General features: G+C 44.0%; 1 protein-coding gene and 1 long non-coding RNA gene across 7 annotated transcripts in view; one reads left to right on the plus strand and one right to left on the minus strand.

Moving 5' to 3' along the window:
• Nucleotides 1-10,392, minus strand: cdc5l (CDC5 cell division cycle 5-like (S. pombe)). Of its 3 annotated transcripts, none has more exons than XM_041854977.2 (20): nucleotides 10,374-10,392; nucleotides 9,804-9,884; nucleotides 9,310-9,413; nucleotides 8,964-9,125; nucleotides 8,742-8,869; nucleotides 8,515-8,614; nucleotides 7,732-7,858; nucleotides 7,565-7,656; nucleotides 7,275-7,419; nucleotides 6,920-7,114; nucleotides 6,627-6,775; nucleotides 5,908-6,076; nucleotides 5,659-5,823; nucleotides 5,477-5,557; nucleotides 5,234-5,368; nucleotides 3,437-3,541; nucleotides 1,118-1,315; nucleotides 937-999; nucleotides 550-699; nucleotides 1-440 (listed from the first exon to the last, which is right to left on the minus strand). In XM_041854977.2, the coding sequence occupies exons 2-20, from the start codon at nucleotides 9,846-9,848 to the stop codon at nucleotides 333-335; spliced, it is 2,421 nt and encodes an 806-aa protein (XP_041710911.1). In that variant the 5' UTR covers nucleotides 9,849-9,884; nucleotides 10,374-10,392; the 3' UTR covers nucleotides 1-332. The 3 variants fall into 3 exon arrangements, with proteins under 3 accessions (XP_041710911.1, XP_041710909.1, XP_041710908.1); XM_041854975.2 differs by lacking the exon at nucleotides 10,374-10,392 and adding an exon at nucleotides 10,133-10,161; XM_041854974.2 differs by lacking the exon at nucleotides 10,374-10,392 and having other exon boundaries at nucleotides 9,804-10,008.
• LOC121544813 overlaps nucleotides 9,354-23,815 on the plus strand; it is a 22,310-nt gene continuing 7,848 nt past the window's right edge. The window contains exon 1 of one of the 4 annotated variants that reach the window (XR_005996157.2): nucleotides 9,354-9,433. This is a non-coding gene — a long non-coding RNA (uncharacterized LOC121544813). The other 3 variants (XR_005996156.2, XR_005996155.2, XR_005996154.2) reach the window with 3 other exon arrangements.

Raw genomic sequence — 23,815 nt, forward strand, 5'->3', positions numbered from 1 at the left:
TGATTTGTATTGATCCTTTATTCCAATGAAAAGACACTGATCACCAGAGGACAGACCGACACTAGGCAACTACTGGGCATGCTCTAAGCACTGGGCCATGACATCACTATGACATGAGAACAGAGGCGGAGCTACAATAGATCATTCACTTGTACATCTTTTTACCAAGTCACAGAATTAGAGGGGGAGAGGAGGGTTGCTTTGATCCTGTGTTTGAGCAGACACTTTCTCCAGTATGTGTGCATTTGCTTAACATGTTTTTATAATATGTGTTAGTGATTTATGTGTGTGTATAGAAAGCATGTATGGGGTGTCTAGTAAGCGTGTGTGTGTTAGTATTTAACAGACAGCAGAGCTTCTTTCTCCAGCAGCAAGTCTCCATATCTCTGCTGAAGCTCCTTTTCTCTCTCCTGTTGTCTCTCCACGTCCTCCCTAAGAGCCTAGAAAGAGAAAATGAAGTCCAATAAGCAACTTCACAGGCTGCAGTGTGTGTGTGTGTGTAGATGTCTGGTGTTTGTGTGATATGGCGGGGTGTGTGAGTGTGTGTACCGCTTGTCTGCGGGGTATCGCTGTGTCTTCTTGTTTCTTCAGCTCAGTGAAGGTGTGGAGCTCCGTAGCTGCCTGCTCAACCTGCTCCCACAGTTCACCATGCTGCTTCAGCAGGCCTACAGCACGGGACTGGTATCCTCCTAGTAACACCTACACACATTATATATACACACACACGTCATATAACTGCTCCCACAGTTCACCATGCTGCTTCAGCAGGCCTACAGCACAGCAATGGTACCGTCTAAAAACACCTTTAGAGAGAGACATACAGAAAGAGTACTTTTTTGTTTTGTTTTTTTAGTCATTTAGCAGACGCTCTTATCCAGAGCGACTTACAGTTAGTGAGTGCATACATTTTCATACTCAGTGTATATATATATTCACCTTGAGACGGCGCTCCAGACGAGCAGCACGACGGGCCTCACACGTCATGTGGCCTCGGTTGATCTAGGAATACACAGATAAACACACACACACACACACTTAACAGCTACATCATGAGTTACCTATGGCTCAGCAGCTTCTAGTGTAAAAAGGACATGATAGCATGTGCATGTAGTCTCACCTCTAGTTTCTTCTCCAGGGAGTCTATGCGGTCCTTCTTGGAGGCCAGGTTGGCCCTGGTGTAGCGGCTCTGGGCAGAAAGGTAGAGCACCTGGCCGTAACATTCCTCCCACACCTGGCTGTAGGCCTCCATGGACAGGTCCCCGTGACCCATACCTGCCCTCACCACCTCCATCTCCTGGCTCAGCAACTCACTGGCCTGATGGGAGAAGTCACACACACTTGATTATTTACGCATTTCACACTAACGTCCACATTGCGTGGACAATAAATTTACTCTACTCTATAGGGATGGGCATAAAATAAAATAATATCATTACATTTTTTCGGATATCTGGATAGTAAAAAAGTCAATGCTATCCGGGATCCTTGGGAGGCCCTACTCTAAACCCATCCTTAAGGATCCCATATAGCACGGACGATAGTGGAAATGCTATTTATTAATTTTTACGCTCTTGACCAATCAAAATGACAAAAAATTAACATGGCAGAGGTAAACTGCAGACAGAGTGCTTTTCTCTGTAGGTTTGGGTAATAGCAATAGTGAAAGAAAAGTATGATTTTCACCATTTAAAAACTGATTCTGATCCCAAAATATTTTCTGGTGAGTATTTTGCATTGATCTCAGGTCTTGTGGAAACTACATTATGTGTACGCGTGTAATTGCCATTTGAAGTGGGGAAAACAGCATAATAATGTCAGGGCAGACTGGAGGACAAAATGGCCAGCTGTAGCTCAATGCACCATTATAAAAAATACACTGAACAAAAATATAAATGCAACATGTAAAGTGTTGGTCCCATGTTTCATGAGCAGAAATAAAAGATCCCAGAAATGTTCCATACGCACAAAAAGCTTATTTCTCTAAAATGTTGTGCACACATTTGTTTACATCCCTGTTAGTGAGCATTTCTCCTTTGCCAAGATAATCCATCCACCTGACAGGTGTGGCATATCAAGAAGCTGATTAAGCATGATCATTACACAGGTGCACCTTGTGCTGGGGACAATAAAGGCCACTAAAATGTGCAGTTTTGCCACAAAACACAATGCCACAGATGTCTCAAGTTTTGAGGGAGTGTACAATTGGCATTCTGACTGCAGGAATGTCCACCAGAGCTGTTGCCAAATAATTTAATGTTCATTTCTCTACCATAAGCTGCCTCCAACGTTGTTTTAGAGAATTTGGCAGTACTTCCAACCGGCCTCACATGCGCAGACCACGTGTATGGCATCGTGTGGGCGAGCGGTTTGTTGATGTCAACGTTGTGAACAGAGTGCCCCATGGTGGCGATAAGGTTATGGTATGAGCAGGAATAAGCTACGAACACAACTGCATTTTATCGATGGCAATTTGAATGCACAGCGATACCGTGACGAGATCCTGAGGCCCATTGTCGTGCCATTCATCCGCCCCCATCACCTCATGTTTCAGCATGATAATGCATGGCCCCATGTCGCAAGGATCTGTATACAATTCCTGGAAGCTGAAAATGTCCCAGTTCTTCCATGGCCTGCATACTCACCAGACATGTCATCCATTGAGCATGTTTGGGATGCTCTGGATAGACGTGTATGACAGCACGTTCTAGTTCCCGCCAATATCCAGCAACTTCACACAGCCTTTGAAAGGAGTGGGACAACATTCCACAGGCCACAATCAACAGCCTGATCAACTCTATGCGAAGGAGATATGTCGCGCTGCATGAGGCAAATGGTGGTTACACCAGATACTGACTGTTTTCTGATACACGCCCATATATATATATATATATATATATTTTTTTTTTAAAGGTATCTGTGACCAACAGATGCATATCTGTATTCCCAGTCATGTGAAATCCATATATTAGGGCCTAATGAATTTATTTCAATTGACTGATTTCCTTATATGAACTGTATCTTTGAAATTGTTGCGTTTATATTTTTGTTCAGTATACATTCAAGTTTGTTTTTTCATTAAATTAAGAATTTCAAATGTCATGGTATATCCTTGTAGGTAACAATGTCACAAGGATAATTTAAAATGTAATTTAGACAAAGCTATTTAGTTGTTTAAAAGACCTAAAAAAAAATGTATCTAAATGAACTCAAACGAATACTGACGTCCGTTCGGATATTCGATTAACCGTACCCATCCCTAGTACTCCATCTAGACAGTGTCCATCTTTCCTATTCATTTTAGGATTGCGACATACTAGAATAGACTAAAACACAGCAGATGGAGACCATTGACATTGAAGGGGAAACAGGTTGGGAAACACTGATCTACATTAGATCTTAGGAAACACTGGCTAGTAGGGGTTTGTGTTTGTTTTACCTGTGCCAGCTCCTCATTGCTGATTGGCTTGTAGGGGTGTCTGTCCAGGTGGGCGATGTGTTCTGCGTTATTGGAGGTGGAGGCGGGGCCTCGTTGTTTGCTGCGCTGTGGGGGAATAAACAAAGTACTTCAGTTCCGCTCCAAACGCAGCCCTGTGTGTGTGTGTGTGTGTGTGTGTACACAGTGCATTCGGGAAGTATTCAGACCCCTTGACTTTTTACACATTGTTACGTTACAGCCTTATTCTAAAATGGATTAAATACTATTCCCACCTCATCAATCTACACACAATACCCCATAATAACCAAGCAAAAATAGGTTGACATTTTAGCAAATTTCTTAAAAATAAAAAACTTAAATACCTAAAAACTTAAATAAGTATTCAAACCCTTTGCTATGAGACTCGAAATTGAGCTCAGGTGGATCCTGTTTCCATTGATCATCTGTGAGCCGTTTCTACAACTTGGAGTCCACCTGTGGTAAATGCAATTGATTGGACATGATTTGGAAAGGCACACACCTGTCTGTATAAGGTCCCACAGTTGACAGTGTATGTCAGAGCAAAAACCAAGCCATGAGGTCAAAGGAATTGTCCGTAGAGCTCCGAGACAGGATTGTGTCGAGGAACAGATCTAGGGAAGGGTACCAAAAAATGTCTGCATCATTGAAGGTCCCCAAGAACACAGTGGCCTCCATCATTCTTAAATAGAAGAAGTTTGGAACCACCAATACTCTTCCTAGGGCTGGCCGCCCTGCCAAACTGAGCAATTGGGGGAGAAGGTCCTTGGTCAGGGAGGTCACCAAGAACCAAATGGTCACTCTGACAGAGCTCTAGTGTTCCTCTGTGGAGATGGGAGAATCTTCCAGAAGGACAACCATCTCTGCAGAACTCCACCAATCAGGCCTTTATGTTAGAGTGGCCAGACGGAAGCCACTCCTCAGTAAAAGGCACATGACAGCCCGCTTGGAGTTTGCCAAAAGGCACATAAAGGACTCTCAGACCATGAGAAACAAGATTCTCTGGTCTGATGAAACCAAGATTGAACTCTGGCCTGAATGCCAAGCGTCACGTCTGGAGGAAGCCTGGCACTATCCCTACGGTGAAGCATGGTGGTGACAGCATCATGCTGTGGGGATATTTTCAGCAGCAGGGACTGGGAGACTAGTCAGGATCTAGGGAAAGATGAACGGAGCAAAGTAAAGAGAGAACCTTGATGAAAACCTGCTCCAGAGCGCTCAGGACCTCAGACTGCGGCGAAGGTTCACCTTCCAACAGGACAAAAACCCTAAGCACACAGCCAAGACAAAGCAGGAGTGGCTTCGGGACAAGTCTCTGAATGTCATTGAGTGGCCCAGGCAGAGCACGGACTTGAACCCGATCGAACATCTCTAGAGAGACCTGAAAATAGATGTGCAGTGACGCTCCCCATCCAACCTGACAGTGCTTGAGAGGATCTGCAGAGAAGAATGGGAGAAACTCCCCAAAATACAGGTGTGCCAAGCTTGTAGCGTCATACCCAAGAAGACTTGAGGCTGTAATCGCTGCCAAAGGTGCTTCAACAAAGTACTGAGCAAAGGGCCTGAATACTTATGTAAATGCAATATTTCAGTTTATTATTTATTTTTTTGCAAAACTTTCTAAAAACCTGTTTTAGCTTCGTTATTATGGGGCATTGTGTGTAGATTGATGAGGGGAAAAAAACAACTTAATCCAATTTAGAATAAGGCTGTAACGTAACAAAATGTGGAAAACGTCAAGGGGTCTGAATACTTTCCGAATGCACTGTATACACGTACCTGTTGGTTGGCTGGTGGGTGGTGTAGACAGTCAAAGTGCAGCATGGTGATCATCTCCTTCTTGATCATCTCCTCAGCCTGCTGCAGCTCTGACAGAGGATCTGTTCCCATCGGACGCAGGATAGACTCATTCACCTACACACACAATTATGCATTAGTTTTGTCGCTAATGTTGGGGCCGGGAGAAGGTGATGCAGCACTAGAACGCTGTGTGTGAGAGAGTCACACTGTGTGTGTGCTTACCTCTGATGGTCTGGGTAGAGTCCTCTGTACAGCAGTGTGTCTCAGCTTCAGCTCTTTCTCCTGCTCTGCATCCCGAGCAGCCTGCAACACACAAACAAACACAGTTACAAAAGGGGATAGTCAAGAGCAGAGCTTTATACGAGTTGTATGCATGTGGGTCTGTGTGACTGTATGAGTGTTACCTGTTTGCGTAGCTCTATCTCTGAGGCGTCCTCTATGTATCCGGTCTCTGTCTCCATTTCCTCCAGTTCAGTCTCTGCGTTTTCTGGTAGAACGATCTCAAAGTCGTTCTTGGGGATCGGCAGCGACATCAGACCCAGCTTCAGCTGCTCCCTCGACTCTCGTTGCTACGCGCACACAGAAAATAAAGTTACACACACACAGAAAAACTAACTGAAAACAGTAGCCATTTCAATGGTAGTTTGTGTTACCAGAAGTCTAGCGTAGGCAGGGTCTGCTAGTTGTTCCTCAGTATTGATGTTGAGTTTGTCTCGTAGAGGGGTGCGCCCAGGGGTTACTCCAGGGGTCACAGTACCCGGTCCTTTAGGGGTTAACCCTCCCTGGGGGGTCATACTGCCCTCAGATCCCAGACCCGGGGTTCTACAACAGCAACAGTGTTTGTCACTAGTCAGTACAGAATTACTGTGTGTGTGTGTGAATGGCTTGCGTGTTTTTTAATGTATTTTTTTATTTTACCAGGTAAATTGACTGAGAACACATTCTCATTAACAGCAACGACCTGGGGAATAGTTACAGGGGAGAGGAGGGGGGGATGAATGAGCCAATTGGAAGCTGGGGATGATTAGGTGGCCATGATGGTATGAGGGCCAGATTGGGAATTTAGCCAGGACACCGGGGTTAACACCCCTACTCTTACGATAAGTGCCATGGGCTCTTTAGTGACCACAGAGTCAGGACACCCGTTTAACGTCCCATCCGAAAGACGGCACCCTACACTAGGCAATGTCCCCAATCACTGCCCTGGGGCATTGAGATATTATTTTTAGGCCAGAAGAAAGAGTGCCTCCTACTGACCCTCCAACATCCAGGGACCGACCAGGACCAAACCTGCTTAGCTTCAGAAGCAAGCCAGCAGTGGGATGCAAGGTGGTATGCTGCTGGCATGTGTGCGAACGGCTTGCGTGTGTACCTGAAAGGTGTGGTCAGTACAGTATTCGGTGTCTGTACTGCCTGTCTTTGGGGTGTGACTCCTGAGAAGTCACTCTGGTGGAGAGGAGTGTTCAGACCTCCTTTCAGAGGAGTATCTACGTTAGTTAGAGCCATCAGGTTCTGGGCCTCCTGGAGAGAGAGATATGTTGTCAGAGGTATTGTATTAGCATTCAATTGATGTTATGATTCACATTGTATGGTGATATGTACCATAGACAGCTTGCTTGATATCATACCCTGAGAAAGAGAAAAGGGGAGAGTGAATGTGTGTACCTGTAGTATCTTGTCCTGCGCGGCAGGGGTCTTGGGGGTGCGTAGCCCAGTTGCCATGGCGCTGTTGGAAAGGCTGTATTCTGACAGTAGGGCTGAGGAGGCGGAGTTAGTGATCCCAGATTCCTCAGCGGTCTGACGAGCCACTTCACTAGCCTGACCCAGCTTCACCACCTCCTCCAGCTCCGCATCAGAGATCTACACACACACGTCAGCCAGACAACGTCAAGACAAACACACACAGCGTCAGACACGCACACAACAGACATACACAGTCAAACTTCACTGGCACTATTTCCTGTAGCTATGCATCAGAGATTTGCGCGCGCACACACACACACAGCCATAGCGATGTTACCTGTGGTGCGGGCAGCACCAGTTTGCTGCGTTTCTTGGTGAACTCCGCTACTCCGCTGGTCTGCAGGATGGCTGACGGAAGATCACTTTCCTTCTTCTTCTTGATCTTCTGTCTATCCCTCTTCCTCTCCCTCTCCTCCTTCTCACTGAGGACACACACATAGTCAGACACACACAGCTCTCTCCTCCACACATTCAAACTGTCAAAATATCCCATCTATACACAGCCCAATCAGATCATACATGTAGCACTCGTCAAGTTGAGTTATAGTGAATGTGTGTGCGACTGACTTGCGTAGCTCTCCGTCCAGGTGTTGTTGTCGCAAGCGTTTGAAGTTTGGTTCCAGACCGTCGTAGAGCTCCATGCTAGTGTCATAGAAACCCTAGAATCATAATAAACATTTAGCCCTAATAATACACACATCACACACACGATGTATGTGTGTGTAATGTGTTACCTGAGAAGGTTTCTTCTCAAAGGGGATCTCAGCATTGTAGTCCACTCCTCTCTTCTTCTTCCTCTTCTTCTGAGCATCGATGCCTGCTGCCCTCAACTCCCTGCGCTTCTGTAGAGCTGCCAGTCGTCTGGGAGTGAGGAGAAAGAGAGGGCGTGCATGTTTGTCAGGGTTGAACGTTTTCTTGATTTGGTGGTAGGCATTGAGGGGATTCGATTAAGATGGACCGGGTTGCACCGGGCTATGGCCCGTCACATGAACGTGCGAAACCGGTGAGGGAGGCACGCCCTGCTCAAATTGAACAGTAATCTGCGTCACTCGGTCATGTTGTCAACAAGGCAGAATGCTGCATCGTTTAGAAACATACATCTGTTTTCCATAAAATATATGTTTGAATTTTCAAGCTAGTTTTCATTGGGAAGGCAAAATATTTTTTATAAAAATAAATCACTTTTGCATGTGAAAACAGAATCCTACTCATTACTCCACGTGCTTAACCTACGTCACTTTTGTTTTGAGACGACGTCGCCGTCGGCCAGAACGGGGCTCACGCCTGGAGGCAGCCCAGTTCCAAAATTTATGCAATCACCTTTCACCTGGTACAAACCACGCACCCTGGCCAGCTTAATCGAGTACCCTCACTATGACAGCAAATTCAGAAATGTCTGTCTGAAAGTTATGCAGTTCACAAATGACAAATCCTGCATTTGTTATATTTATATGACACAGCTCTTATTTGAAACACTGATGTGTGCTGGTGTGTAAAAGGTGTGGGTGTGCGTATACCTGGCCTCCTCCAGTTGTTTCTCTCTGGCTTTCCTCTTGGCTTTCTTCCCCTGAGTGTTGGCCAGACGAGCCCTGGCCTCAGACAGCATCTCCAGCTCATCTATACACACACAAACAGAAACACACCGAGTCAGGAATGGCTGGTGTGGTCTTATTTATTTAATTGTAATAAACCATGCAAGTTGACTGAACAGCAATGAGCCGAGGAAGAGTTGCAATTTGTGTACCTTCGTCCATGTCCACAGGGTCAGGCCTAGCGGGCTTGGTTTCAGGGTTGGGGTCGATCTCTCCAGGCTTCAGTTTCCTGGGATCATCAGCTGTATCCTCCTCATTGTCCCTCTGGGCTGCTTTGTCTCTATACACACACACATCAAGAAAATGCATAAGAACATGCACGCCAAGAGGTCTTCTCTGAACACTGAGAGAAAGTGTTTTTGCGTGGGTCTTACAGTAGAAACTCGTAGTGCTCCAGACACTGGGCAGCGGTGCGTCCTATGATAGGAGCAATGGTCCTCCACTGGGTGGGCATAAGCTTGGCCAGATGGAGTAGCTTCTCCTCTTCTTCTCTGGACCACTCAGTTTTCTTAATGCTGGGATCCAGCCACTCATACCTACACACAAAAACACCACATTGGATACACACAGAACTTTATCCACACAAACACATTAAATACACAAAACTCTATCCACACACACAGAAACCACTCAGTCTTCTTTGGTGTTGGGGCTCAGCTTATCACGCATGCCACACACACCGGTTTTAATGTCTATGACACACACACCACACACACTGACCAGCGGGCCTTGCACTGTTTGGCAGACTTGCGGTGCAGCAGGGAGGCAATACGAGACCACTGGTTCTTCCCATATTTCATCACCGCTGCCTTCAGGATCTCATCCTGGGAGAAAGAGGGAGGAGGTATTATTTTATTGATGAATTCATTGTTCACTGATCCCCGAGTAAAATTCAGTTTCAACTGCAGACAAACAATGTAAAGACAGTGTTAACTAGTAGCTATTACTAGCTAGCTAGTGTCAACTAGCTCACGTTACATTGAAGTTCAGCTAGTTAGCTATTACGGCTAATGTTGTTAGCCAGCAAGCTGACTAGCCAGCTAATGTTAGCTAAAGTGATCCAGTGAATTACAAGCTGTTGAGTAGCTAATTCAGTAAAGACATTTACATGGTAGTTAATTAACCTGGAGTTGATTTAGCTAACTAAAACTGTTTGAATATTAGTTGGAAGCTAGTTAGCAGCAGACGTATTAGCGTTAGCTACGCCAACTTACCTCAGTGTTTCGCCATACACCCCCCTTGATCATGATACGCGGCATCTTGGCTGTTGTGTGTTGCTATTCTTCAGGTAGTAACTATAAAGAAATAACCAGATACCACAATATAAAACAATGATACGAAAAGTTGGACATACAACTGAACAACGATTTAAGAACGTGTGTTTTCAACATTGACAAAAAAAAATCAATATGGCGGCCAGCGGAAGTGCGCAAAGTATTGTCAAAGATTTTTTTATAACTAAACCAAGATAGACCATAGCCCGTCGTTTCAAATGCGAACAAATGAATCATAACAAAAATAAATATAAATAAACGTTCTTTACCTAGGCAAGTCAGTTAAGAACAAATTCTTATTTACAATGACGGCCTACCAAAATTCCTCCTGGGTTGGGATTAAAAATAGAAAATATAGGACAAAACACACATCACGACATGAGACAACACTACATAAAGAGAGATCTAAGACAACAACATAGCATGGCAGCAACGCATGACAACAGCATGGTACAACCATTATTGGGCACAGACAACAGCACAAAGGCAAGAAGGTAGAGACAACAATACATCACGCGAAGCAGCTACAATGGTCAGTAAGAATGTCCATGATTGAGTCTTTGAATTAAGAGATGGAGAGAGAACTGTCCAGTCTGAGTGTTTTTTTGCAGCTCGTTCCAGGCGCTAGCTGCAGCGAACTGAAAAGAGGAGCGACCCAGGGATGTGTGTGCTTTGGCGACCTTTAACAGAATGTGACTGGCAGAACGGGTTTATTTAATTGCGGAGTCTGAAATAATTATCACATAATTAATTTTTGCGATCATGTTTATTTTTACATCCGTTATTAGACAGTGGCAAAGCGGAACACTAAAGTAACCCAACACATTTTCTAGTGGGACTCCTTTAGGCGGAACACACCAGTATCGTACCACATGGATCTGCAAGTTTTTTTCTTTTCAGAAGTTGAAAGAAAATCGGTGTGGCAGCAGTATGTAGGAGGGAGGTTCCAAGGTGTGAGAAGTGTGCAGAAAGGCATGAGACAAAGGAATTGTAGCATTGGGGAAAGTAGTGGTATGTGTTAATTGTAGGGGTAGCCATGGGGCTGGGGATCAAAAATGTCCCGTGCGAGTGAAGCAGGTTGAGGTAGGGGGGGGAGGAGTGGTGAGAGTAGTAGATATGTACCAGTACAGAGGGATAGGCCATCAAGGGATATATGTTTCAGTAAGATTGGATTTTTAGCGTTTATAGCAATGGTTATTAATTGTACTGTAGGGATGGAACGTAATTTGAAGAAAATTGAGGTTGTGGTGGCAGCTGCAGAGAGGTATTTGTGTGTGCGAGACTTGACATCAGAAGAGTGAATGCACCAATTTGTAAATCGCTCTGGATAAGAGCGTCTGCTAAATTATGTAAATGTTAGTTACAAATAAAATCAAATAAAATTTTATTGGTCACATGCGCCGAATACAACAGGTGCAGACATTACAGTGAAATGCTTACTTACAGCCCTTAACCAACAGTGCATTTATTTTAAACAAAAAAAGTAAGAATAAAACAACAACAAAAAAGTGTTGAGAAAAAAAGAGCAGAAGTAAAAATAAAGTGACAGTAGGGAGGCTATATATACAATAGAATAAAGTGACAGTAGGGAGGCTATATATACAGGGGGGTACCGTTGCATAGTCAATGTGCGGGGGCACCGGCTAGTTGAGGTAGTTGAGGTAATATGTACATGTGGGTAGAGTTAAAGTGACTATGCATAAATACTTAACAGAGTAGCAGCAGCGTAAAAGTATGGGGTGGGGGGCAGTGCAAATAGTCCGGGTAGCCATGATTAGCTGTTCAGGAGTCTTATGGCTTGGGGGTAGAAGCTGTTGAGAAGTCTTTTGGACCTAGACTTGGCACTCCGGTACCGCTTGCCGTGCGGTAGCAGAGAGAACAGTCTATGACTAGGGTGACTGGAGTCTTTGACAATTTTGAGGGCCTTCCTCTGACACCGCCTGGTATAGAGGTCCTGGATGGCAGGGAGCTTTGCCCCTGTGATGTACTGGGCCGTACGCACTACCCTCTGTAGTGCCTTGCGGTCAGAGGCCAAGCAGTTGCCATACCAGGCGGTGATGCAACCAGTCAGGATGCTCTCGATGGTGCAGCTGTAGAATTTTTTGAGGATCTGAGGACCCATGCCAAATCTTTTTAGTCTCCTGAGGGGGAATAGGCTTTGTCGTGCCCTCTTCACGACTGTCTTGGTGTGTTTGGACCATGATAGTTCGTTGGTGATGTGGACACCAAGGAACTTGAAGCTCTCAACCTGTTCCACTACAGCCCCGTCGATGAGAATGGGGGCGTGCTCAGTCCTCTTTTTTTTCCTGTAGTCCACAATCATCTCCTTTGTCTTGGTCACGTTGAGGGAGAGGTTGTTGTCCTGGCACCACACGGCCAGATCTCTGACCTCCTCCCTATAGGCTGTCTCATCGTTGTCGGTGATCAGGCCTACCACTGTTGTGTCGTCGGCAAACTTAATGATGGTGTTGGAGTCGTGCCTGGCCATGCAGTCATGGGTGAACAGAGAGTACAGGAGGGGGACTGAGCACGCACCCCTGAGGGGCCCCCGTGTTGAGGATCAGTGTGGCAGATGTGTTGTTACCTACCCTTACCACCTGGGGGCGGCCCGTCAGGAAGTCCAGGATCCAGTTGCAGAGGGAGGTGTTTAGTCCCAGGATCCTTAGCTTAGTGATGAGCTTTGAGGGCACTATGGTGTTGAATGCTGAGCTGTAGTCAATGAATAGCATTCTCACGTAGGTGTTCCTCTTGTCCAGGTGGGAAAAGGGCAGTGTGGAGTGCGATAGAGATTGCATCATCTGTGGATCTGTTGGGGCGGTATGCAAATTGGAGTGGGTCTAGGGTTTCTGGGATTATGCTGTTGATGTGAGCCATGACCAGTCTTTCAAAGCACTTCATGGCTACAGACGTCAGTGCCACGGGTCGGTAGTCATTTAGGCAGGTTATCTTAGAGTTCTTGGGCACGGGGACTATGGTGGTCTGCTTGAAACATGTTGGTATTACAGACTCAGTCAGGGACATGTTGAAAATGTCAGTGAAGACACTTGCCAGTTGGTCAGCACATGCTCGGAGTACACGTCCTGGTAATCCGTCTGGCCCTGCGGCCTTGTGAATGTTGACCTGCTTAAAAGTCTTACTCACATCGGCTACGGAGAGCGTGATCACATAGTCGTCCGGAACAGCTGGTGCTCTCATGCATGCTTCAGTGTTGCTTGCCTCGAAGCGAGCATAGAAGTGGTTTAGCTCGTCTGGTAGGCTTGTGTCACTGGGCAGCTCGCGGCTGTGCTTCCCTTTGTAGTCTGTAATAGTTTTCAAGCCCTGCCACATCCGACGAGCGTCAGAGCCAGTGTAGTATGATTCAATCTTAGACCTGTATTGACTCTTTGCCTGTTTGATGGTTCGTCGGAGGTCATAGCGGGATTTCTTGTAAGCGTCCGGGTTAGAGTCCCGTTCCTTGAAAGCGGCAGCTCTACCCTTTAGCTCAGTGCGGATGTTTCCTGTAATCCATGGCTTCTGGTTGGGGTATGTACGTACGGTCACTGTGGGGACGACATCATCGATGCACTTATTGATGAAGCCAGTGACTGATGTGGTGTACTCCTCAATGCTGTCTGAAGAATCCCGAACATGTTCCAGTCTGTGCTAGCAAAACAGTCCTGTAGCTTAGCATCTGCGTCATCTGACCACTTTTTTATTAGCCGAATCACTGGTGCTTCCTGCTTCAGTTTTTGCTTATAAGCAGGAATCAGGAGGATAGAGTTATGGTCAGATTTGCCAAATGGAGGGCGAGGGAGAGCTTTGTATGCGTCTCTGTGTGTGGAGTAAAGGTGGTCTAGAGTTTTTTCCCCTCTGGTTGCACATTTAACATGCTGGTAGAAATTAGGTAGAACGGATTTAAGTTTCCCTGCATTAAAGTCCCCTGCTACTAGGAGCGCTGCATCTGGATGAGCGTTTTCCTGTTGATTAATGGCCTTGTACAACTCATTCAGTGCAATCTTAATGCCAGCATTGGTTTGTGGTGGTAAATAGACAGCTATGAAAAATATAGATGAAAACTCTCTTGGTAAATAGTGTGGTCTGCAGCTTATCATAAGATACTCTACCTCAGGCGAGCAAAACCTTGAGACTTCCTTAGTATTTGATTTGGTGCACCAGCTGTTGTTTACAAATATACAGAGACCGCCACCCCTCGTCTTACCCGAGTCTGCCGTTCTGTCCTGCCGATGTAGCGTATAGCCTGCTAGCTGAATGTTATCATTGTCGTCGTTCAGCCACGACTCCGTGAAACATAAGATATTACAGTTTTTAATGTCCCGTTGGTAGGATAACCGTAATCTTAAATCGTCCATTTTATTCTCCAAAGCTTGAACGTTGGCTAATAGGATTGATGGGAGAGGCAGTTTACTCGTTCGCCGTCGGATCCTTACAAGGCACCCCGACCTACGTCCACGATATCTCCGTCTCTTCCTCACGCGAATGACGGGGATCTGGGCCTTGTCGGGAGTCTGTAGAATATCCTTCGCGAACGCCTCGTTGAAGAAAAAGTGTTCGTCCAACGCGAGGTGAGTAATCGCTGTCCTGATATCCAGAAGCTCTCTTTGGTTATAAGAGACGATGGCAGAAACATTATGTACAAAATAAATTACAAATAACGCGGAAAAACACACATAATAGTACAATTGGTTAGAGGGCTGTAAAACGGCAGCCATCTTCTTCCGGCGCTGTTCTGGACAGGGAGTGTTAAGTGGTGACATCCCATCATTTCAGGTTGAGGGCATGAGGTAGGAATGAATATTTTTAAATAGTGGAGAAAGGTGGTGTTAATTATTAATAATATTTTTGAATTTGTGAGTAATGTTAGATGGTAGGGTTTTAGTTTATTTAATTTAATTTTCAAGCAAAATATAAGGGAGTTGTACTCCAGTCTAGTAGGTGGCGGTAATGCAACAAATGCGATGCCAACTGCTGTTAAACCTCATTGAAGAAGAAGAGTGCTGAGCGCTTTTACTTAAACCACACTTAGTAAACGCATTGTAATGTTAAAAGGTTAAACATGAAAGCTAGCCGCCTAGCAAGTCAGTTATTTTCAGTAAATGAATGAATAAGCTTAAAGAACAAGCAAAGCATGCCTTTTACATCCACTGCAGTGCACACTGTCTAAACTTAGTTTTAGTGGATACAGTCAAAGCTGTCCCTGAAGTAAGTTCTCCTTACTAGAAAGACTGTATGTCTTCACATCTGGGTCATATGTACATAAAAAATGGCTTAGCGTATGAAGAGAGATGTACCCAGGTGCACCTAGATAGCTTATAATAATATAATATGCCATTTAGCAGACGCTTTTATCCAAAGCGACTTACAGTCATGCGTGCATACATTTTTTTTTGTGTATGGGTGGTCCCGGGGATCGAACCCACTACCTTGGCGTTACAAGCGCCGTGCTCTACCAGCTGAGCTACAGAGGACCACTTCAGAGACTAAGTGAAACTCTCTGGGCATGTCGATAAATGGCTCTACATACTATTATGGATAGATTGCGTGCCATTAAGCGAGTCCTGCAAGACATAGTCCAAGAACACAACGGTGACAGATCTGTTGAGGCACGAGGTCTGCTTGCACAGATAGATTTACAATTCATTGCGTGCCTTGTTACACTCCATAACGTTTTTGGAGAAGCAACATTTATATCAGATATGCTACAGTCTTCATCACTTGACCTGTCAAAGGCTGTTGATTTAGTTGAAGCCTTAGTTCAAACTTTGCATGACTACAGGGATGAGTCATTTTTTGATGACCTATGGAATGAAGTGTTGAACACTGCTGAGGAATGTGATACTGCAATACAGCCCCCTGCAAAACCACCAAAAAAGCTCTCAATTTAATGGAGACTGTGTACTCAGTACAGTAGGTCAGATTCAGAAATAGACCGTTTTCGTACAACCTTTTTCTACCCTGTCTTAGATCAGATGCTCAATGAGCTTAACAGACGGTTCTCTAGCAAACACTGTGACATAATGAATGGCATCCAAACTCTAAACCCCAAAAGTGATGCATTTCTCAAAGAGAAGTCCCTGTTTCCATTTGCTAGAACGTATGAATCAAATATTGAGGACTTGGGGCATGAACTACAATCAGTTCAGAAGAATTTTACAAAAGAAAATACAAAGTGGCATGCAGAGACCCTCCAGTGTAGTAGAGCTAGCATTATTCATTGAGCCTTATAAATAAGTTTTCTTTGAGCTCTTTAAACTGTGCAAAATAGCTGTTTCAATCCCTGTTAGTACCGCTTCTTGTGAACTGAGTTTTTCTGCACTAAAGCTGGTGAAAACGTATCTTAGGTCCACAATGTCAGATGAGAGATTAAGCAATTTAGGTGCATTAAGTATTGAGTCAAGGATGGCAAAGGCCTTGAATCTAGATGAATTTGCTGATCTTTTTGTAAGAAACCACAAAAACCGTAGAATACAGTTGATGTAACTGATACTGAATATGTAATGCAAATGTAAAAATGTAATGTAAATGCAAATAAATTGTTGAATGATTATAAACATGGGCTTTTCCCTATTAATGCCTGCAATGCAGTGAAGAAAACGATATGACAACAATAATGTCTAATGTAACTGGCCCCTCTAACAGTACAACTGGCCCCAGCCTGGCCCCTCCAGTTGAAATGGTCTAGAACTGCCACTGGACATTTACTGTCAAAATCAAATGAAATGGGTTTTTTTTGTGTTCATGCACATCATTTATTAAGATAGTTCCAAGGCAATGGACTCACAAATTTGGATATAATTTCCATATAATCCAACATAATGTTATTGCATATGTCATGGAAAGAGCAGGGGCCTGTTGCACAAAACTAGGATAAGGGATTAAGCCAGGATATCTTGGTGATCCTGGCTCAATTGATCCGTAATCCGGTTGCACTAAAGATGGATAGGGGGCAGGAGGATATGTTATGGTATAAATTACCATGGAGATTTATTCTGTGGAGCTAGCCTGCTCCAGACCAGGCTAAATTCCAGGATCTATTTAATCTCATCCCTAATGTCAGTCAGCAGTCACCACAAATGGAAACCAATAGTTATTTAACTGCTCACTATACATTGTTATCACATATAACTAGACCCACTGTCATTATTTAAACGTTTGTGATCATTAATTTCAATGATTTTGGATAAAAAATGATTTTTAGATGATGTTGCTATCATTAGATAATTTACAGTTTCCCATAGACTATAAGGCTATATATAAAATGATAGAATATTAGGGCCACAGAGGGGAAAAAAACACAAGTCATAATATTGTAACCAGTTGTTTTAAAGGAGGACAGTTGTTAAAATGACAGATGTGGGGCATTTCGTGAAATTGTACTTCAGTATGGTTTCATAAACAAAGACATGCTGATGTGCCAGAATATTAAGTATCACATTGTCATAAGTATCAAAACTGTAAAAACAATATGTAGCTTTTCTGCAGAAAGAACCAGCCTCATAAATGTATGACTTTATCCTTTTTCTTCAGTGTGGCCCTAGTACTCTGTCATATAAACAAATACACATTCCATATGAATATAAAAACACAATGTGTAACATTATGTTCCTTTATTGAATAAGGACAAAACAAAGCAGGTAAACCATCAGCTCCTTTCGAAACTGAAGTCACAGTGACTCTACAAGATGGAAAGCACAGAATCCAAGCATATTATACAAAATGATACATACACATTCAAAGGTCTGTATATAACACACCCTGCATGTCTGCACACTAAAATAAATGCAGGACAAATCCATACACATCAACTGAACAGACAAATGAATGGATGCAGTAGCCTCCCTGCAGCCTTGTATTACACACAGTATACCGCACAAACATCATAAGAGGCCAAATTCGTAAAAAACGAACCCAAAAAAACCCAAATTCCTCTGCCACCGCAGGACATATTTAACCAAAATTGAAAGCACACATACTAACTAAAATAATTCAACACATATTGGTCCCTCAGCAGCCGACCACTGTCGTCATCAGGGAAGATTGCCGGATTGTCCCAGTCCATGGCTGGTGGCACTCTGGGGGCCCTCTCTTCCTCAGGCAGGCCACATTGTGGAGGACAGCACAAGCCACAGTAATATCACATGCCCTAACAGGGCTGACCCATAATTTGTGAAGGCAGTGAAAGCGTGCCTTCAGGAGGCCAAAGGTCATTTCAACTCTGGCCCTGGTCCTGGCATGGTTGTAGGCCTGCTGTGCTTCCTGGGGGTCTGTGAAAGGTGTCAGGAGAAAAGGCTGGCAGCCATACCCCCTGTCTCCCAGCAACACACCAGAGAATTCACCTGTCAACACAAAATCTCATCATTACTACCTCATAAACACAGTGATATTCTTGACACAGCCATGATGGTTATAAATAGGGGTTGTGTGGCTTACCTTGTGATAGGCACTGATAGATTTCAGAGGCCCGAAAGATTCTGGAGTCATGGACTGAGCCAGGCCATTTTGCCACAACATTGCTGATCACACAGTCAGCATTGCAGACCATCTGAAATCATAAGATGAGGAATATTACACCAATCAATGCACATCACTGGCAATGCAGAGTGTTCGTCAATGGACAATATCAAAAGTTATGTTCACCTGAACATTAATGCTGTGAAAGGATTTCCTATTCACAAATCGGCCTCATGGGCACCTGAGGGGGCTTTTATCCTTATGTGTGTGCAGTCCACTGCACCAATGACATTGGGGAAACCTGTCACACAAAGTAATGAGTATCCTACTATGTGTTAACAGTTGTCCTGTAATTTGTAGATCCTCTTACCTGCAATCCTATAGAACTCCTCTTTGATGTCACAGAGTCTTCTGTGGCCAGGGAAGGAGATGAAGACATCTGCTAATGCTTTGATAGCCAGACACACACTCCTTATTGTGCGGCAAATTGTGGCCTTGTTCAGCTGTTCTGCATCCCCCACTGAGTACAGGAAGGCTCCACTAGCAAAAAGCGCAAGGCCACACAAACCATTTGCTCCACACTCAGTGCATGGCTCCGTGCAGTGCGGTGCTTAATCCTGGGACCCAGTAGTCTGCATAGATACCTGATGCCATCTGCAGAAAACCTGTATCTTTCATATAGATGGTCATCAGGGAAGGCCAGTGGGTCCAACCGGTCCCTGAAGACCCTTTCTCGCCTGAAGGCTCTCCTCAGCACAAGTGCTTCTTCATCCACCACATCTCGCACGAATGGGCATGCCATTGTCAGAGCAGAAAGGAACACACAATTTTGGGCCTTCATAGGCTAGTGGCCACACCTGGCGCTGGGGGGTGGGCAAAAGAGGGCGATGCCTTATAACGATGACTTGGTTGTACTGATTGCTGGGAAAATAAAAAAACCTTAGAAAGATGCCACCGTCCTGTGTGCTCACAATAAGAGCTCATATGTCATGGCTCACTTGACTTTACGAGAATATACCTAATTTTTATTTTGAGCTGTGTCATCTTCTTGGAGCTGGGGGAGGAAAGAAAAATAATGATTAATACATTTGTGTTACAGTTAGCATACAGTGTACATTGAAGGCATATCTCACCTCCCTCTCAAGTTTTTTTATTTCAAGGTCCAGTTTCCTAATTGTCCTCTTTTTTTATTTCGGACTCCAGTGCAAGATTTTCCATCTTTTTCTTCTTGTACTGAATGTCTATGTCTGCCAGTTCTATTTGGCGCCGGAGGTGGTTGCCATACAACTTTCTGATAGCTTGTGAGGTCTGTGAACACAATACAATTAGCGCAGCTGGAATTTGGCAGGATGTGGTGTCCTTTTATTAATACGCACTATGTTGCCAGGCTGGTTTTCCCACTGTATAGCATCTGGGTCCTGTAAAAGAAATTAGATTTTTGATTTTGATGAGGACTCCTCACCATTGTAGAGTAAATAGTACTTTCACAGTCTTAACATGATACCTCATGCCTTCTGGAATCCAGAGAGATGGTCTCCTCCTCATCATCGTCTCCATCATGTGCTGTTGCTGCTGCACTGGGGGCCTTCACCCTATCACATTTAATCGGATTCATATTGAAGCTAGTAGACAAGACATGCCAGGCCTACAGTATGCCTTTGATGGAGTACTCACTGGATCAGCATCGTCTGGTGCTTGTGCTGGTGGCTCTAACAGGAACACAGTGCTGCCAGACACTGCAAGGCAATAGGTAAACCAAAGTCAGACAGTCCAAATTGATTCAATATGAATGTGGTTGTATCCCATGTAGAGATGGAAGGACATACCTTGAATGAAGCGGGTGGCATCTTGGGAGGAACCTATGCTCGTCTCTTTCCCCCCAGGGATCCCCTCTAAGACGGGCCTGCCTTTATTTAGCTCCAAGGCCATGTCCTCTGCTGGGGTAAGGTCAGCCTTTGGTGACCCACCACCCCGTGCCTTGTCTGTGGGTATTCTTTTCACTGCTAAAACAGTACAGACAATGTGTGAGCAGGCACCTTCTGGGTACAATATATGCTTGTGCTTTGTTAAATATTAGTCAGGGACCATACCATTCTGCAGAATGTTCTTGTATTTGATTTTGACCTGCTGCCATGTCCGTTTTGGCCCGTTCATGTTTAATCTACACACACACACACACACACACACACACACACACACACACACACACACACACTTTAATGGAGTCACACTGCAAAAAATTACTTGGTATTTTTGTCTTGTTTTCAGTAAAAATATCAAAAAATTTATCATAGCTTTATACAGTGTGATGGAGTTACTTTACACAATTTCACTCATATCTGCAGTGCATTTCAATTAAAAATTTAACCGTTTCATAATTACAGTACAACTGCATTTTTGGAGATGTGAATTAAATATTTGAATTGTAATTGTGATGTTTCAGCGGAGCGGTGAGTGTGTAATTGTGCACTACTTACGCATTCAGGCGGTCTGCAATACTTTGCCACGCTTTTTCTCTTTGCTTTATCACTGTGGCGGTGTTGCCTTTCTTCTTAATTATATCTTTTACCTCCTCGTATGCCTCCATGAGGATTTGTGCTTCCGACGGGGAAAAAGTACGCGGCTCTAGTGCCATGGTAAATCAGTTAATCTGTGATCTGTGGCGGGGTCTATTTGAGTGAGCCGTGAGCGCGCACCTATCCAGGATTGGTTTCACCTGGCTTAATGAATCCGTGTCTGCTCATCCTGGCTTGGTCTTTGTGCAACCAATTAAGCCTGGACGCACATGTTTTGGCTTCATTGAGCTCAGCTGAGTCATTTATCCCGGATGTCTTAATTCTACTTTTGTGCAACAGGCCCCAGGTGTTTATAACTTTTTGTACACTCATTGTATATGATGGAGTGAGAGGACAGAGGTGAGTTGGTGTTACAACTGTTGCTAGTTATATTAAAACATTTATTTATTTAATTAATATTAATATTGTTGCTTTATACAGTAATTGACTAACGTTAAGTAGTTTATACAATTATTTATCTTGTGCTATTGGAAGTTATAATATTAACCCTAATCATTCTCATGCTTTGTTCATCAACATTATATAAAGTAACATGTTCCTTCATCTCTCTCTTTGAACAGAATCACATCCATCCTCTCTGAAAATAAAGTTCCCTACTTTGTGTAACTTATATGTTTAACTGTATTTATTCATTTATTTATCAAGACATTATCAATGGTGAGTGTAAAGTTAATTACTCATGACTCTCAAAAGCCGTGACAACCGCAGTTTACTTGTGAAGCTAACGTTAGCGCCGCCCTAAAACCCCAAACACCCCTCTTCAGATTCGACACAAACCTTCAAATAGGTATGTAATAAGACATTATATAAACTCTTTATAGTGTTTTATTGACATTTTAGAGGTGATAAGTTAGACAAATCGTGTGAAAAAAGCAGTTTCCCCACATGACATACTGTATCTTCCCCTTTCACTATCGATCAGTAGGCTTCGCTTCCCCCTTCACTATTTTTAAAAAGACCCGGCGGAGCTCCATTACCTACAGTGGGGAAAAAAAGTATTTAGTCAGCCACCAATTGTGCAAGTTCTCCCACTTAAAAAGATGAGAGAGGCCTGTAATTTTCATCATAGGTACACGTCAACTATGACAGACAAAATGAGGGAAAAAAATCCTGAAAATCACATTGTAGGATTTTTAATGAATTTATTTGCAAATTATGGTGGAAAATAAGTATTTGGTCAATAACAAAAGTTTCCCAATACTTTGTTATATACCCTTTGTTGGCAATGACACAGGTCAAACGTTTTCTGTAAGTCTTCACAAGGTTTTCACACACTGTTGCTGGTATTTTGGCCCATTCCTCCATGCAGATCTCCTCTAGAGCAGTGATGTTTTGGGGCTGTCGCTGGGCAACACAGACTTTCAACTCCCTCCAAAGATTTTCTATGGGGTTGAGATCTGGAGACTGGCTAGGCCACTCCAGGACCGAAATGCTTCTTACGAAGCCACTCCTTCGTTGCCCGGGCGGTGTGTTTGGGATCATTGTCATGCTGAAAGACCCAGCCACGTTTCATCTTCAATGCCCTTGCTGATGGAAGGAGATTTTCACTCAAAATCTCACGATACATGGCCCCATTCATTCTTTCCTTTACACGGATCAGTCGTCCTGGTCCCTTTGCAGAAAAACAGCCCCAAAGCATGATGTTTCCACCCCCCATGCTTCACCGTAGGTATGGTGTTCTTTGGATGCAACTCAGCATTCTTTGTCCTCCAAACACGACGAGTTGAGTTTTTACCAAAAAGTTCTATTTTGGTTTCATCTGACCATATGACATTCTCCCAATCCTCTTCTGGATCATCCAAATGCACTCTAGCAAACTTCAGACGGGCCTGGACATGTACTGGCTTAAGCAGGGGGACACGTCTGGCACTGCAGGATTTGAGTCCCTGGCGGCGTAGTGTGTTACTGATGGTAGGCTTTGTTACTTTGGTCCCAGCTCTCTGCAGGTCATTCACTAGGTCCCCCCGTGTGGTTCTGGGATTTTTGCTCACCGTTCTTGTGATCATTTTGACCCCACGGGGTGAGATCTTGCGTGGAGCCCCAGATGGAGGGAGATTATCAGTGGTCTTGTATGTCTTCCATTTCCTAATAATTGCTCCCACAGTTGATTTCTTCAAACCAAGCTGCTTACCTATTGCAGATTCAGTCTTCCCAGCCTGGTGCAGGTCTACAATTTTGTTTCTGGTGTCCTTTGACAGCTCTTTGGTCTTGGCCATAGTGGAGTTTGGAGTGTGACTGTTTGAGGTTGTGGACAGGTGTCTTTTATACTGATAACAAGTTCAAACAGGTGCCATTAATACAGGTAACGAGTGGAGGACAGAGGAGCCTCTTAAAGAAGAAGTTACAGGTCTGTGAGAGCCAGAAATCTTGCTTGTTTGTAGGTGACCAAATACTTATTTTCCACCATAATTTGCAAATAAATTCATAAAAAATCCTACAATGTGATTTTCTGGAATAAAATTTATCATTTTGTCTGTCATAGTTGACGTGTACTTATGATGAAAATTACAGGCCTCTCATCTTTTTAAGTGGGAGAACTTGCACAATTGGTGGCTGACTAAATACTTTTTTTCCCCACTGTACTTCAATCATGCAGAGACGGGCAGCATAGAGGTCTCGTCGTTGATTTTGCTGGAAAGGGGATAAATTGTGCTTTACAATGGTATTAATATTACCATATACCTGGAAGTATTTAATATTTTTGGCGGTAAAATAAGTGTACAGAACACTGTGGTGCACGGAACTCCGTTAGGTAGCAGTAGCTAGCTAGTTAGCCTGGCACCTGCTAACTTGTTACTATGTGCCAGGCCTCCTGTTGGTAACTTTTTAGTAAACGTGTAAGTAACATCAGCAACTGTAAATAGTTATACTTGCTAGCTATGTAACATAATTGACAAGGGTTGACATTGGTTATGATTATGACCGTGG

The sequence above is a fragment of the Coregonus clupeaformis genome, chromosome 29 (genome assembly GCF_020615455.1).
Source record: "Coregonus clupeaformis isolate EN_2021a chromosome 29, ASM2061545v1, whole genome shotgun sequence".
NCBI classification, from domain to species: domain Eukaryota; kingdom Metazoa; phylum Chordata; class Actinopteri; order Salmoniformes; family Salmonidae; genus Coregonus; species Coregonus clupeaformis.

What these genes read in the sequence shown, in the direction of transcription:
- cdc5l (XM_041854977.2), bottom strand. Translation starts at nt 9,848, where the DNA reads ATGCCGCGTATCATGATCAAGGGGGGTGTATGGCGAAACACTGAG. An exon ending in GAGCACTACGAGTTTCTACT is followed by an intron (nt 8,870 to 8,963) that starts GTAAGACCCACG and finishes GTGTGTGTATAG; the next exon opens with AGACAAAGCAGCCCAGAGGG. An exon ending in CCCTGGAGAAGAAACTAGAG is followed by an intron (nt 1,000 to 1,117) that starts GTGAGACTACAT and finishes GTGTATTCCTAG; the next exon opens with ATCAACCGAGGCCACATGAC.